The sequence below is a fragment of the Syngnathus floridae genome, chromosome 10 (genome assembly GCF_059516105.1).
Source record: "Syngnathus floridae isolate MCC-2025c chromosome 10, RoL_Sflo_1.0, whole genome shotgun sequence".
NCBI lineage: Eukaryota > Metazoa > Chordata > Actinopteri > Syngnathiformes > Syngnathidae > Syngnathus > Syngnathus floridae.
The window spans coordinates 11,647,099-11,662,808 of NC_142422.1; the positions used below are offsets into that span (position 1 = coordinate 11,647,099).

Below are 15,710 nucleotides of genomic sequence, written 5' to 3' on the forward strand. Positions count from 1 at the left end.
GTGTGTCCGTGTGTGTGTTATTAGGTGTCTGCAGTTCTAATAAAGGAAAGTGTCCTTCGCTGCCTCATCAGATGGCTTTGCTCTGCTTTGTCCGCCAGTCTGATTTCTCTCAGCCCGTCGTTTCGGCGGCCCACGTTGGATATCCCCCCCCACCCACAGCCTCTGGACCACCTGAAGACCACCACCAAGACCACCAGTGTCCCCCTTTGCCTTGGAAGTGTGTGTGTTTTTCTAAATGGGGAGTGAAACGGATGGTGGTGGATTGCGTGTGCCTTTAACTTGAACGCTGTGTGTGTGTCGGAGTGCGTGGAGCTCGTTGCAAGTTGGTGGGCCATGCCAGTGGAAATGCTGGGGCGTCCGGCGAGGTTATTTTTGGATCACTGACAGCGTGTCAATGGCTACAGATGCATCGCAAAGGAAGGCTCTGAGATACCAACAGACCTTGGTAGGTCTTTGCACATCTTCTACCTTCATGCTTGCCTGTTCTTCTCTGGCGCGCCTCCAGCTCTTGCATCTCTGCCGCAGACGCATCTCCCACCTGTTGCACCCCTTTCCCCCTCCATCTCTTCCATTTTATCATTTACACATCCTTGGTGCAAAAACATTCCTTGTCCGGCTGTTTTTTTTTTATGCATGTATTTCATTTTTTGGGCCGTCTTATTGTCAATGTTATGAAATGCTTCGCTGAAGGTGATGAACGCAAACCGTCGTTTGAATTTATGGCGTCCCCCTAAGCTCTTATCTGGGCCTTCTTTGCATTGCGGATCCTTAAGTGAATGTCCTTAAGTTCCTTGTCTTCTGTCACACGCGCGTCTCCACAAGCTGCCGGCTGTTTTCACGTGTCGGCGGATATAAGTACCAAAATGCGGGAAACCTGAGCAGACAGGTTACGAGGCGTATTCGGAGGTGAAGTCATGTCACAATATCCTCGGGTTTTGCTTGTTATTTTTTATTTTTTTTCATTTATATAAGGATGGTATTTCCTGGTTTAGCAGTGACAGGCATTTGGTACCGCGTTGAAATTGTAGAAATCATTGTAGAAATATTTACGCAAGCACAGCCTGCGAGAGGAAATCAGAGGCTTGAAGGATTTGAGGGTTTATATGCAGAGGTGCTACAGGCGGATGCTGATCCGGAAGAATGCAACGACTACTTGTATTTCCCCAGTGACTGAAATTGAAAAGTGTTAATATCATTTAACCCTGAAAATAAATCATATTCCCGGACAGTTTTCATTAAATACAGTGCAATAAAATCAGTATTTTACGTAGTTGTATAAGCACTTGACATGTATTTTAGATGCTAACGACCGTGTTAGCATAAATGAGTGACCGTTTTGACTTGTGCATAAATTCAGGTTACATCAGTGTAAAAAAAACTAAAATAGCACTAAACCAAAATATAAACACTCTACTTGTATAAGTATGGATATAAGTACAGAATATTGTGGGTAAAAAGATTGTTATACTAATAGAAGTACTGATTCAACTCTTGTAATCAAGTCAAAATAAATAAGTTAAAACTCTAAAATACAAAAGTAGAAATAAGTTTTGATAACTTGTTGCGCGTAGTGACAGAAGAAAAAAATTATGTTTCTGTTCCTGTTTAAAAGCTAAGCTCGACTTCTAAACAACTTTCGCTTTGATTATATTTATAAATGTTATTTAAAAAAATCTGAAAATATTAAGTAACATACTCATGTCATTCGGCGCTACATGTCGGCAAGTTTTGCGGAGGTGCCCAATTTAGCGTCATAGCACTTTTCAAATAAGACTTGCAACGAAATTTTTGCATTGCAAATCGCTTTCTGTCAAGTGGCGTTGATGACCTGAACGAGGACAAAGGCTTTGTACCCGTCATAAAAACAAGGGTTCTCCGAGGGGACGGCTCGCACGCGGCGAGGCTGTCATCGGTAGTGAAATAGATCTCGTAAGTCTCAAATGGTACATGCTAGCAAAGGGATAATGTTCACCTGCCAAAAGTTTCGCAGCCATGCGAGCGATTAAGCCATTAAAACTTCACGTGATACTCAGGCCACTTGACACCTTCTTTCTCACTCCCTCCTTTGCTCGGGCGTCGAAATGAAATGACGCACCGCTGTGACGCGACGTCACATTACTTGTCATTGTTTTGGACGAAAGGCTAACAAGCTCCATCTTTCAGTACGACGGGCCTCGCGGGAGGGATGAGCGCCGAACAAGCGAGAACATCGGGGAAGTGTGTCACTGAACATTGGGTCACACCGTGTGCTAAATTTACCCACGAGTAAGGTTTCACCTCAGGGGAGGGGGCTCGAATGGATGGGGATCCGGAAGGGTGCCAGGGGGAACATTTTGGGTGGAAGAGTGAGAGAGCAAGGTGAAATGCAAGCTCGCTCAGAGGCTTACCCCATCTGTTTGGTACCTGGTACTAACTCAACTGAATCCACCTCGTTGCGATAATTAAATTAATCCGTATTGTATTCTGAGCAATATTGATGTGGATCACATTCATTAGCACATCTTTCATCGGAAAACACTTGACGATGACCTCTACTGTCATATTTCTTAGAAGGGGCCTAAAAAATGACAAGTTACCGTACACATCTACCCGCCTCCCTCCATACCGCACAATGTCAACATGTCTCCACTCCGTCAGCAAGTATTATTGTCATACTTTGAGCTTGTGCGCGGCCGGCACGCTGCCATTAGCCGAGTGCCTCAATCGGAATCTGCTGGATCGGACTCTGAATTAAGAGCTGCTGACATTTTATTGTCAAGCTTCAAGTCTCCGCGTTAACCTCGGTGTGTCTTTTCCTGCGTGTGTTTCTGTGTGAGTGCTGTGCGCCGCTCGTACCTGGTCTGACGCATACGGCCAGGCGACAGGCCGCCATGGCAAAGACGAGGAAGGGCAGATTTAAGGCGGCGATGTGAGGACGGGGAATTGCACTATGTTAGAGAGTGTCCAAAAATTGAGTTGCAGAGGAGCGCTGGGAAACATGCGACAGAGGACCAACACTTTTGAGGCGGTGCCGAACACAGATGAGTTGCCGGTAAGGCGTATGAGATTATACGTCGGTATTTTCACAAAGAAATGAACAACGACTGCGTAACGCATAGAAAATCCGACACATTTCTCTTTTTTTTGCCGAGTCGACACACATTAATTAGAACATGACAGCTTGAGTTGTGTTTGGACGAGGCATGGTGTTGTTATTGTGCTGTTAATTAGGGCATGCATATGGTAACTCGTGGAACGCGTGCGCGTGTGTGTGCACGCGTACAGTGCCAGGATAATCTCCTGATCTATCTGCCAGCGGGTGGGTCAAATTTGATCATTAACCTTGTGCTGTGGGGCAGGGTTATATTGTTGTAAGGCCTCAGCACACAATCGGCGTGCCGTGTCGTGAGCTCATAAACACAAACGCGCAAATTTATGAATATGCGGCGCCCACTCTTATGAGAGAGCGCCGGAATGTGCAATTACACTTTGAATTAACTCTCAGGGTCACACTGACCTTCAACCACTGCATTCATTAGATTTTAACTCGGTTCCGCATGGTGCACATAGATCAAGCAAAAACAAATACATAAAACATAGATATATATATATATATATATATATATATATATATATAGAGAGAGAGAGAGAGAGAGAGAGAGAGAGAGAGAGAGAGAGAGAGAGAGAGAGAGAGAGAGAGAGAGAGAGAGAGAGAGAGAGAGAGAGAGAGAGAGAGAGAGAGAGAGACACGCATTTATATGTATATGATGTTTGCATCTGGATGATTCTTTTATTAGATCAAACTCCATTTTTGTATTCCCAGCAGAGCAACGACATGCAGGATCGTTTCCCTCTTTCTTGTCGTCCCAGGAGACTTTTTGCAGTGTGGTGGGAAAAAAGAAAGGAAAAAAAAGGTTAATGAGCGGAAGAGCTGTTCATTAAAGCTGACGACTTTTATGGAGTTTATTCAAGGAATAAAGGGCAGCTTGATAATGAACAAATTTGCGTGTGTATTCGCCAGCTCCCAACTGTAGAAGCGTGTGAAAGTTGCGCAAGGGTCACCTTGGGGCGCTCCAGCCGGTGCGTAAGTGACACCCGAGGTCACATGACTGTATCAGTGTAAACGCAAAGGTTGACAGATGGAGACAGCAAAGATACAAATGGAGCTTTCAATGTCTTTCCCACATTTGATCTTGCTGAGTAAATATGCTATGAGGTAGCGGGCAATCTGCTCTCGTAAAAAAAAAGAAAAAAACAGAACCATTTTTTTCTACTGTTACTTAATTCCATTTCCTTTATTGAATTAAAACCCCGCTCAGAGGTCAGAGGTCATGGCAGTACGTCTCTGCTGCTTCTGTGAACAGTGCACAGGTCTCCCCGGTTAGCGGCGGCCTCTTTGATGGCTGATGTTGATGGATCAGTGGTGCGGCGTTAATGCTCGGCCCAGCGCGTCTGTTGTGCCGGACAGGTGACAGAACAAGGCGCACGACGCGGACGCCGCCAAGTCATGCCCGAGTCAAGTGATGAGGTAACCATCTGGTGGAGCCTTTTGATTTATTTATTTTTAATTGTTTTTCATTCATTTTTAATTGGGCTGATAATGGCGTATGTGCATATTTTGATGGTGGCGCACTTTGGATTTGGTCACCAGGAATGATTATGAAAGACGCGTGTTGTAATTTTAAAGAATATTTCATAGTAATAATCTTATGATCAAGTTTGAAGTAGTTTTAATTTGAGCTACACCATATATTCTCATACAATGGGATTTCCTTATTTGATTTAAATTCTGAATTATTGACTGAATATTTACATACATCTTCACATTTTATCTTAATCTAATTCAAATAAATGTGAAGTATTGTTTCACAAGTATCGGCTCATGAAGTAATCAACATGTTTTAAATGTCGAATTGTAAAATGTTTTTAACTGAGCATTTAAACTAGCATGCAGCTATACATAATGTATTTCCTAATTACTTACAAAATAAAACAGAAGGAAAATTATGATTATAGTGACAATATCCTTTGGTTTCATCTATGTCAATATTTTACATGGATAGATAATAGCTTGAAAGATTGGTAGATAGAATACAAAAAGTAAACATTGTGGATTAGCCAGGACAAGACAAACACTCAGATCTTGCCAAAATTTGTTCCCCACTGAAGCCCTTCAACGTTGATTTTAATCACATGACAGCATGAGAGTTTTGTTCAGCCAATTTATTAGCTTTTTAAAAGTGATTCAATGAAAGGACATGTAGTTAAAGCAACGCTGGTAATGGGCAGATTAACAAAATCAATACGACAAATGAAATGAATTTGTGGGATAGTAATTAACATGTTTTCCATTAAGAAAAGAGAGGAGGGCGGGTCAAGCTAGCATCCATCTTTTTAGGTCGGCGTTCAGATATTTGATTGTTTGAGAACGGAGAGAACGACTTGATTGGTCACATTTTTCAAGCTTCATTTCATAACCCTGAGAATACTTTTGAATGGAATTTGGCAGTATTGTTGAAACGCCTCTTCTCTGTGGCATGTCCAATTCACCGGAGATTTATTTTCACTTGACAGCGACTTTCTCCACCACTTTTGCAACAGTATGGGCAATCTGTTAGAGTCTTGCACCTGCTAGCTAGCATCTCACTAATGCCCCGGTGAGGATAAGCAGTTCAGAGAATGCATAAATCACAGACAGAGTCGTAAAAAAGGCTGACTTGAAGCCAATCGTGTGACTCGAGTTCCTATCGCGTCATAATATCTGGTGCCATGTGGTTTGGGGTGTCGTTTCGATCCTACCGATTTTACGTTATAGTGCAACTGGGGTGTCGATTTATAGGCAGTTAGATGAGCTTAGGTCCTCTTTGGGGCCTCCCGGCCAGCTCTCCTTTCCCGTGTGGACACGAGAGCCAAATGTGAAGCCCGTATGATTTAGCGTCTTGCTGCACTGCGCGGAAACGGCGGCAACGGGATGCGCGCAATCTGCGGGTTTGTGTTGCACGTGGTGCGCCTGTGCCCGGATGTGCTGGATTTCACAGCTTCTGCGCTTGCAAAGCGATCAGGCCGGATCGCTTGCCGTCATGTCGTGTGTGCGGATGCTCGCATGTGACCGGGCTTGAAGGTGTAAAGAGCGGAAGGGGAAGATGTGACATGTTCTCCCTGTCCAGGATCTCCTCATGTGGCCAGCGTCCAGAGCCGGCCTTCGCTCGGGGAGGGGTTTTTCCGATCTCTATGCCCGTTTTTTCTATTTCTGTCTGCAGGGTATTCAGGTTGGTGTGTATCCTTTACAGGGGTCACCAATATGGTGCTCGCGGGCATCTAGCGAGTACTCAGAGAGGGAATACTCGGACTGGTATCGGTCTGAAAAAAGAGTGGTATCGGATATTTCTTCTCATTAAGCTTGTGGCCCTTTTAGAGCGCCCCGTTTTTCAGTCAGTATTGATTTTTTTTGTCACATTTTTTGCTTGCAGCTCTACGGGGAGTATAGGGAGCAGCTGGGAAACTTTGCCCGGCGGGAGGCAGCCCGTTTGCTGACAGAGCGACAATGGCAAAGACAGGCAGAAGAGAAGAACGCGGCGGCGGGCAAAGGGGCAGGACGACGGCATCAGCATCCCGTCATCTTGGAGTCCCACCTCAGTCACAGTTCGTCCACCAAGAAGCCACGCTCCTACTCCAAATGTCAAGGTCGCCTAGCCTAATGCTAAAACACAACGGAAAACCACATGAATGGGCAAACAGAAGGAACACAAAAGTTACAGCAACACATGTAGACAGACAATATGACAAGATTCTCAGGCATATTTTTTATACTCTGCAAACAAATACTTTTACTGAATAATTAACTGAATAATTGCCATGTCCATAACTAATATTATAAATGTACTTACTGTACTATGAGGAAAATGTACTGAAATAGGATCGTACGTGCCATGTATAGTCAGTTTTATCTTTTAATGAAGTCTTTGACTTCTTCATCTTCCTCATGATTACTCGCAGCGATTGTTGCAACAACTGAGTGTCACAAACGAGCTTCGCCGATAAATGGAATCATTCATTTCCGCTCCAGATTGCTTGGTTCGTGCGCAGCGCTACATCGTGAACAAGATGGGGGAAGACTGGATTTTCCTGGTCCTCCTTGGCCTGACCATGGCGCTGGTCAGCTGGAGTATGGACTACGCCAGCGCCAAGAGCCTGCAAGGTAGGGGGAGGGGTCAGATTTACAGGTTTACATTTGAATGATCTCTTCGCTCCTGCAGCCTACAAGTGGATGCACGGGGAGCTGAAGGGCAATGTGGCGCTCCAGTACCTCGCCTGGATTAGCTACCCCATGATTCTTGTCATGTTCGCCTCCCTCTTCTGTCACCTGGTTTCCCCGCAGGCCATCGGTAAGCTACGCCCCACCCCGCTGCCCCCACATCACCCATCAACCCCTCTCACCGCCTTGTTTACATCCCCTCTCGGCTCCAGGTTCTGGAATTCCGGAGCTTAAAACCATCCTGAGGGGCGTAGTTCTTAAGGAGTATCTGACCCTGAAGGCCTTTGTGGCTAAAGTCATCGGCTTGACGGCGGGTTTGGGCAGTGGGATGCCAGTGGGCAAAGAGGTAAGCAGTGTTGTACTTACTAGAGCTCCCATTTTGACATACTGTACTTGAATTAGGTTTGCAAAGAGGTGGAAAATTTCTGTCAAATTGCCAGTGAGCTTCCTCTAAAAAAATATATATTCGGTCAACATGAGGAAAAGTTATAAAATAGAAGACAATTCAATGAATGAAAATGAAAGACTCCTTTAAAAGCAACTAGCGATTAGCAGTTAACGGTTAGTTGATGGTAGTAGTAAAGTTGAATTGTTGACTCCTGCACAAAATCTGGCCAATGTGTTGTGGTGGTTTTGTCTAAACTAAAAAAAAAAAAAACACACACACAAACAAGTAGTGTGTAATTTACTGTCATTTTTATCCGATTTAGCATTTTTTTGTTAGTTACTTCACAATGTTAGCTAAACTATGGGAATAATTTTTGATAGTAAATCAATTTTTTTCTTCTCAGTTTCAACACTGAAATTAAAGCAGGTAAATATTTCATGTGCAGTAAATTTTCACTTGTTGTGCTATTTTACTTTTAGTCAAGTACTTCAATCAGTACTGAGCAGGAGTAATTTTGTCATCTGTGAGTAAACAAGTTTTCATCCTCATTTACTATCCAGTATCGCCACCATCGCCACTTTTTACCTCCCCCTCATTTCTCTCCCACTCTATCTACTTTTACCGTGAGTTCAGAGGATGATAAATCATCAGCTGTCTTATTGTCCTGCCCTGCCTCCCCTCACTGATTATTCAAGTCCTCCAAGGAGTGCATTAGTCCCCCCCATCCACCCCGGCATAGTTGCAGCGAAGGCTATCTCTGCCCGGCAATTAGGCCCTGATTGATGTGTTTCGATACTACGCGACCCATTTCAGACACGGATGTTTTACACGCCATCGTCAGTGTTTTGTATGTGTCTGTCATCTGCCTCCTTCCTCAGGGTCCATTCGTCCACATCGCCAGTATCTGTGCTGCAGTGCTAAGTCGCTTCATGTCCATCTTCTCTGGCGTCTATGAGGTAAGATGAAGCCTCAGGCAAAAGTGCCGTTTCCCCTGTTCCATCCTAAATGTTGTTAAACTCTTCCCATTTTGGTGACCCTGAAAAAAAACATTTGAAACAACGCCAATGTATCTTGACTTGATATTTTCCAATTCAGTGGATGATCTATTAATAATCAGCCCATCGGTCTAATTTGAAAAGAAAATGGGAAAAGTGTTTTTTTCTCCCATCCACGGTACCCACCCACCATGCATTTGATGCTTTTGTTTTGCCCCCCCAATAAAAAACACCTTGTCTCTTTGCGTCTCATCGTATTAATAGCGTGATGCTAATGTGTAATCATGTTGACCTCTCATGACCTATTTGTCCCCGCCCCTTTTGCTCTCTCATTCATTCATCCCAACTGCTTTGCCCCCTCCTCGTGCTTCCCCACTTCCCACTGACCTTTGAACCCTAGAATGGCACCCATAACCGGGACCTGTTGGTGTGTGCGTGTGCTGTGGGAGTGGCCACTTGTTTTGCTGCTCCAGTGGGAGGCAAGTCCCACATGGATGACCTCAAAATGGACCTAAGGCATCAGAATTAATGTTTAGATGACGCGTCCTGAAACTTTTGACCAAATACTGAAGCATCCATTTTTTCCGAATGCATGCGCTTCCTCGCTTTTATTATGCCCTCCAGCTGAGTTGTGATGTTTCCTCACACCTTTATTACCACCTCTTGCAAAAATCCATTGAACATTATTTATTCACTTTATCCAATTTTGCTTCCCCACTGTCACATCACCCCATCTGCCCTCCCATCCTCTCCTCTCTGCCTTCACCTGTTTTTCTATCTCTCTGTCCCATCAACCAATCACCCCCCCCCCCACCCCCCACCCAACGAACCCCTTTTCCCTCCTCCCCACCCTCCCGTTGTCTGTGTCAGTAGAACCCTTACGGTTACACAGATATTCTGACTGTTGGCTGTGCTGTCGGGGTGGGATGCTGTTTCGGCACTCCACTAGGAGGTACTGTACAACTTTGCACCCCTCACTACAACCTACCCCCTCCCCCCGTCCACCACAGCATGGCTTTCAAAGCTCTTTTTGCTGCTTATTTTTAAATACATAAATAAATCATTTTTGTTTTTATAATTGAATCACACGTTTGAAAAATGGAGAACATTAAAAAAGACGTGTCCTACTTGGCCACCAAGAGGCAGTATAATACATTCACGCAAATATAAAGAGGACATGAAATTCTTCTTCGACTACCACCGTAAGATACCTACCAAGCTGCTGTAGTATTAGTCATTTTTCTTAGAGGATAAATATATAAATATAGGCCTGTGAGTATTTTTATATTATCTGACTACATGTGTTTTTCATCCATTTCTGTTCAAGTATCTGTTTCTTGTAAAACAACGACTATTGATGCTAACAATACATGTCAATGGCGTTTTGCATTGTGTGTTAGCATTAAGCTAAGCGTACTTCCACAAGGCAAAGCCATGTGGCTTTTTCTTTATTTAATGTTTAGTTTTTGAGTAAATTTCAACAGAAAGCGTGAAGCCTCAGTTTAGAAACTTATTCACTAGTCAAAGAAAAAAAAACTCGCAAGTCGGATCACTTGTATCTCAAGGCACCACACTATTAAGTTTAAGTCAAGTCACTAATACGTGCGTGTGTGTCTATACTTAATAAGAGTGCACTTGTGTGTTTTAGTGGCCCTCCTTTTGAGTATGATCATACCCTCAACTCCAAGTGTTTTTGTCTCCCTCAGCATATTTGAACTCATTTCTCTACACCCTTCACATCGTCTCCCTCGTTGACCAATTCTTCCCTCATGTTTTCCCTCTAATCCTTCTCGCTCTTCTCTCCTCCATCCCTCCTTTCGTCCCTTTTTCTTTTTCTCTCCTCCTCCACCACCAGGGGTGTTGTTCAGTATTGAGGTCACGTCTACCTACTTTGCAGTGAGGAATTACTGGCGGGGATATTTTGCCGCCACATTCAGCGCCTTCATATTCAGGGTGCTCTCTGTGTGGAACAAAGATGCTGGTGAGACACACTTCACACACACTCAAACACACACTGGAAATACTGCAGCGCTGGCTACTTTTTATAGAAAGTAGCCGCTTGTGACAGCAAAGTCCGTACCGCAGTGTGTTTGCACTGTTGCCCAAAAGTAATTGGAATTGCAAAAGTAATTGGACGATCAACGAGTTGCCTTCTTACACCACCAACATGATGAGATAAAAGTGTCAAGTGTCAGCTGTAGTGTAGATTTCCATCTTTTCAACATCTAGGAATTACACGTTGTGGTATGTTTTGGATCATGATCTGTGTGAAATCAAAGCGGAACGTGTTATGAACATGACGTGAGGTAGGACCCAAATGCAGACTCAACTAAATTGGATCTGAGGCATGAACAAGAAATAATTCCGAAACAAACTGGTGCAGAGACAGAACAAGACACGAGGTTAAATACATGAGGTCATCGGATATAAGGAGGCGCAGGTGAGGACGACCAGGAGCAGGTGAGCACAAGATGGGGAGGAGAGCCAGGACACACACACACAGTCTACACTTGTGCCACAAATTAATAAATGTGTTAATTAAGCCATGAAAACTCAGATTTTTTTTTCTTGGAAATTATTTATTTAACAAATTAAATAATTTGCAAATGTATTTTTGGTGAATATTCAACTACAAAAATATCAGTAAAATGCTTCTATTCACATCCAAGCCATTTTATTTTTGGAGGATATTTGACTTAGTTTCTCAACGGATTCTCACAAAGCTTAATGTCAAAAGTCCAAATTGCATGGGAATACTAAATCCAGTTGAAATATAGGACCTGACAACTACTATTTGAATTATTATATCACATTAAAGCCATTTCCAGATAACATGAAAAATTTGACCTTGAGGGCTGGTGAGCAGATGAGGAATGAAATCAGAGCGATCTGATTTGGTTATGTAATGAATTAGTAGCCCAGACCGTATGCGATTGAATTATTTCCTCCTGCAGGAAAAAATACGCTTCAACTGATGTTGTTTTTTGTTTTGTGCGCGCGTGTGTGTGTGTTGGTTTCTCCTCCAACAGTCACAATCACTGCTCTCTTCAAAACCAACTTCCGCAAGGATTTCCCCTTTGACCTCCAGGAGCTGCCGGCGTTCGCAATCATCGGGTAATGCGTCAGCGTGTGCAATTAAATGAAAACCTATCTGAGGGATTCGTCTCTTGGCTTTCAGAATCTCGTGCGGCTTCTTGGGGGCCTTCTTTGTCTACTTGAACCGACAGGTGGTTCTCTTCATGAGAAGACCCACGGCGCTCACGCGCTTTCTGACGAAGCAGTGAGTACACACACACACACACACACACTTGAACATCTGCCGACATTATTTAGTGCGGCTCTCCTCTTTGAGCTCATCGGTGTCATGGTGGCGCAAAGCAGGAGAGCTTTAATAACCTTTTGGCGAGGTATTCGCTCAATGTCTGCTCCCCTGCGGCCCGACAATCTGGAAGCACTCATCGCCGCCATTAGGGAGGCGGGCAGAACCGTGTGTGTGTTTTTCCGTTTTAATCCAATCTTATTGTTTTTATGTGCTTGTGTCCAGTCGGTTGATCTATCCAGGCGCAGTCACGTTGATCATCGCCACCTTCACGTTCCCTCCTGGATTCGGACAGTTTATGGCTGGCGAGGTGAGGACGTATTAGATGCAGCTTGTATCTAAAAAAATATCACGGAGGGATGACTGTTTTCTCCGGCTTTCATTTTGTAGTTTTAGCATGCTGTACTATTACATCATTTTACTTTTGTCATCTCCTTTGCCAAGTTTGGCCTGTGGCGACATGAGCAATGATAAAATGCAGCGCTCTAATGCATTTTGATTGAATTCAACTTTTCTGTGAGATGACTTTTGGAGTTTTACAAGCAAGCGTCATCTTGCGCTCTCCCGTGTCCGTGGCAGCTCATGCCCAGAGAGTGCATCAACTCCTTGTTCGACAACTTCACCTGGACCAAAATCTCAACATCCGCCCCTCCGCCCGGCCTGGGCCGCTCGGCCGTGTGGCTTCACCCTCAGGTCAGCGTCTTCGTCATCCTCCTCCTCTTTCTCTTCATGAAGGTGAGTAGCCGCACACACGCGAACAGGACACACCAATAGGTACACTTGCACAATAAAATGCAGGCGCTCTCGTTTGCAGTTCTGGATGTCAGCGGTTTCCACAACCATGCCCATCCCATCGGGCGCCTTCATGCCAGTGTTCATATTAGGTAAGGGGATTTTTTTTGTAGTTATGCGAACATCGCCGGCTGCTGACCTCGAGCAGCTTCTTCAACAGCGCGTCTTATCTCGCTGCTGTAGGAGCTGCTTTTGGTCGCCTGGTAGGGGAGATCATGGCCACTCTCTTCCCAAATGGAATCCTGTTTGACGGGATCGTGTATCGAATCCTGCCGGGAGGCTACGCCGTCATCGGTCAGTCACAGGCCTTCCGCAATCTGATTAATTTGATAATCGATGAGTTATCGGTTCACAGATGCGTGATATCAAACTGTCCTCTTTTCCCTTCCCAGGCGCGGCCGCCATGACGGGAGCAGTGACTCACACAGTTTCCACGGCGGTGATCTGCTTCGAGCTGACGGGTCAGATCTCCCACATCCTGCCCATGATGGTGGCAGTCATCCTGGCCAACATGGTGGCCCAGGGTCTACAGCCTTCACTCTACGACTCGATCATCCAGGTGAAGAAGCTGCCGTACTTGCCTGAGCTGGCCCTTGGGCACATCAGGTAAAGCGGGAACCCGGATGTCATGAGCCCGAAAGGACGGTCGCCTTCAGTGATGTCTGGCGTGTTTCTTTAGCAAGTACAACATCTTTGTGGAGGACATCATGGTGCGCAAGGTCAAGTTCTTGTCGTCTCACACCACCTATCGGGAATTGAATGATCTGCTGGACACGACGGCGCTAAAAACCATCCCCCTCGTTGACACCAAAGGTTAGAAGAGCTAAAAACTTCAGACGACAATGCCATCCATGCACACGAGGCCTCACCGTTCCTTTATTTGCCTGCAAAGAATCCATGATTCTTCTGGGCTCCATCGAGAGGATGGAGCTCCAAGCCGCCATCGACTGGTGGCTCTCGCCAGCCAGGCGGGTCTTTGAGACAGCTCAGAGTTCACCGGGCCAATTTTCCAAACTCAGCTGGGAGTCGTTTAGCTTCGTGGACGAGGAAGGCGCTAACGACGGCGTGGACAAGGTGAGGGTGATGAACGTGGCTTGCTACAGCAACAGCGCTGTGCAATGCAGATGGACGTAAATGCGTGTTTCCATTTCAGACTGCGCCGGTGATGGACGAATGCAACGGGCCCGTCCCATCGCCTAAAACTCAGGAGCCTTCCAGCAATCACACAAGCACAGGTAAAGACGCAAAGGCCGTTACCTCCCGTAATCCCAATGTGTTTTGGAATTAAATAATCAATTATCAAATTAATTGACAACTACTTTCATAATTGAATAATCGTTTAGATCCATTGTTTAACATTTTCACTTCAGACAAGCGCAAAACGCCTTCTGTCCGAAAGACCTTCCAGAGACTCTTCTCCTCGTCGTCGTCGTCGACAGGACAGACCGACATACAGGTACGTCACCCTCTTGCCAATTAGCACATGCGATTTGAGGGACTGATAATGTCCAAGATGGCAGCTTGCTCAACATTGAGCATTTTATTCATCCATCCAGGAAACAGCTCCCCCTACATTAGCTGACACCATGTCCCCAGAGGAGGTACAGCAGCGTCGCCGCCGCTCAGCATCATCAGATAATCAGTCAGGTTAGCGTACGATCATTGCGGCCCTGTCATTGCACAGATCAAAGCCTGGGAGGAGGCCCAGATGGACAAGCCAATGGATATGGAGCAGATTCGCATTGACCCCTCCCCTTTCCAGCTGGTGGAAAGAACGTCTTTGCACAAGGTAAGCGGCAGCGCAGGTTAAAGTTCAAATCTGGGAGAACAATTTCACACACGCAACATATAGTATACATTATGTATCGCAACATTTGCCATTTGACCTGTTTTCAAATCCATCGTAAGTGTAAGGGACGTGCGAAAGAGCAGCCACGCAAGCAGAATGCTGTCACATTCCAATACGTTTAACGCTGACTGGACGGCGCCCCCCCTCCTCCTCTTCCTCCTTTCTGTTATTACTCAGACCCACACTCTGTTCTCTCTGCTGGGTCTGAGTCATGCCTACGTCACCAGTATTGGCAAGCTGGTGGGTGTGGTTGCACTCAAAGAGGTAAGGCGTTTATTTTTTTTTTTTTCTGTTTACATAGCTGTGTTTTTTACTCTCAGTGATTTAATGAGAATTGAGTCTCTTCTTCTGTGCTCCCAGTTACAGAAAGCCATCGAGGGCTCGACTCGGAGCGGCGTGAGGCTCCGCCCACCATTGGCCAGCTTCCGGGACGCCAGCAGGAAAAGCAAGCACCAGCCTTCTTCCTCCAACCCTGCCTCACCCACGTGGGACCGGAACCTTTGGGGTGAAGGGAGCAGGAGGGACGGGGAGCCGGCGAGGGATGACAATCCCCGAGGGATGCCCGCCCGCAACGCCCCGTCCTCGCCCAGCGGAGGCGACTCAGCTAGCACGCGCGAGCCGGCGTCCCCGTCTACCTCCTCGCCCACCGACTTGCCGGGCTCACCCGGCGGGCCCGTCCTCACGCTGTCCTCCTTGCACAAGGAGCAGGAGAGCGAGGAGTCAGACGAGCCCATCTAGGAAGGAGTCAGGTCACAAACTTTGCGCTCTCAGCGGGCCAACTTTTTCTACTTTTTTTTCCCCCCATTCTTTAAATTTCAGGTGCCTTCCTGTGGCTTTCACAAACTCTTTTGACAATCTGTCCTACACGACGTCAATTTCGTATACTCACCAAGAAACTCCTTGAAAGACTGGCAGTGCTTAATGACGACCATGAAATATGTTGAGATAGACTTCTTAATAACTTTGACCTCAACGAGGATTTACTGTTTACTGATGAAGGTTAATTTAATTGTACAATTTATGATTATATAATTGCTGTTAAATCACCCGTAAAGGTCTGTCATTTTTAAAAATAATAAATGACAAAAATTATGAAGAATTTATTTTTTAACTATTCATTCACACTTTAACAG

General features: G+C 45.3%; 1 protein-coding gene across 3 annotated transcripts; it reads left to right on the plus strand.

Moving 5' to 3' along the window:
- Positions 1-379: 379 nt before the first annotated feature.
- clcn1b (chloride channel, voltage-sensitive 1b) lies at positions 380-15,620 on the plus strand. 3 transcript variants are annotated; one of them, XM_088388200.1, is made up of 23 exons: positions 380-445; positions 6,450-6,663; positions 7,046-7,177; positions 7,236-7,364; positions 7,447-7,580; positions 8,501-8,578; positions 9,018-9,096; positions 10,473-10,598; positions 11,647-11,731; positions 11,796-11,897; positions 12,162-12,246; positions 12,516-12,671; positions 12,751-12,820; positions 12,912-13,022; positions 13,121-13,334; positions 13,408-13,541; positions 13,621-13,802; positions 13,882-13,963; positions 14,099-14,184; positions 14,285-14,329; positions 14,413-14,517; positions 14,755-14,841; positions 14,938-15,620. In XM_088388200.1, exons 1-23 carry the CDS (start codon positions 395-397, stop codon positions 15,313-15,315), a joined length of 2,865 nt encoding a protein of 954 aa, XP_088244326.1. In that variant the 5' UTR covers positions 380-394; the 3' UTR covers positions 15,316-15,620. The 3 variants fall into 3 exon arrangements, with proteins under 3 accessions (XP_088244326.1, XP_088244327.1, XP_088244329.1); XM_088388201.1 differs by lacking the exon at positions 9,018-9,096 and adding an exon at positions 9,491-9,569; XM_088388203.1 differs by lacking the exon at positions 380-445 and adding an exon at positions 4,331-4,507.
- The last annotated feature ends 90 nt before the right edge of the window (positions 15,621-15,710 follow it).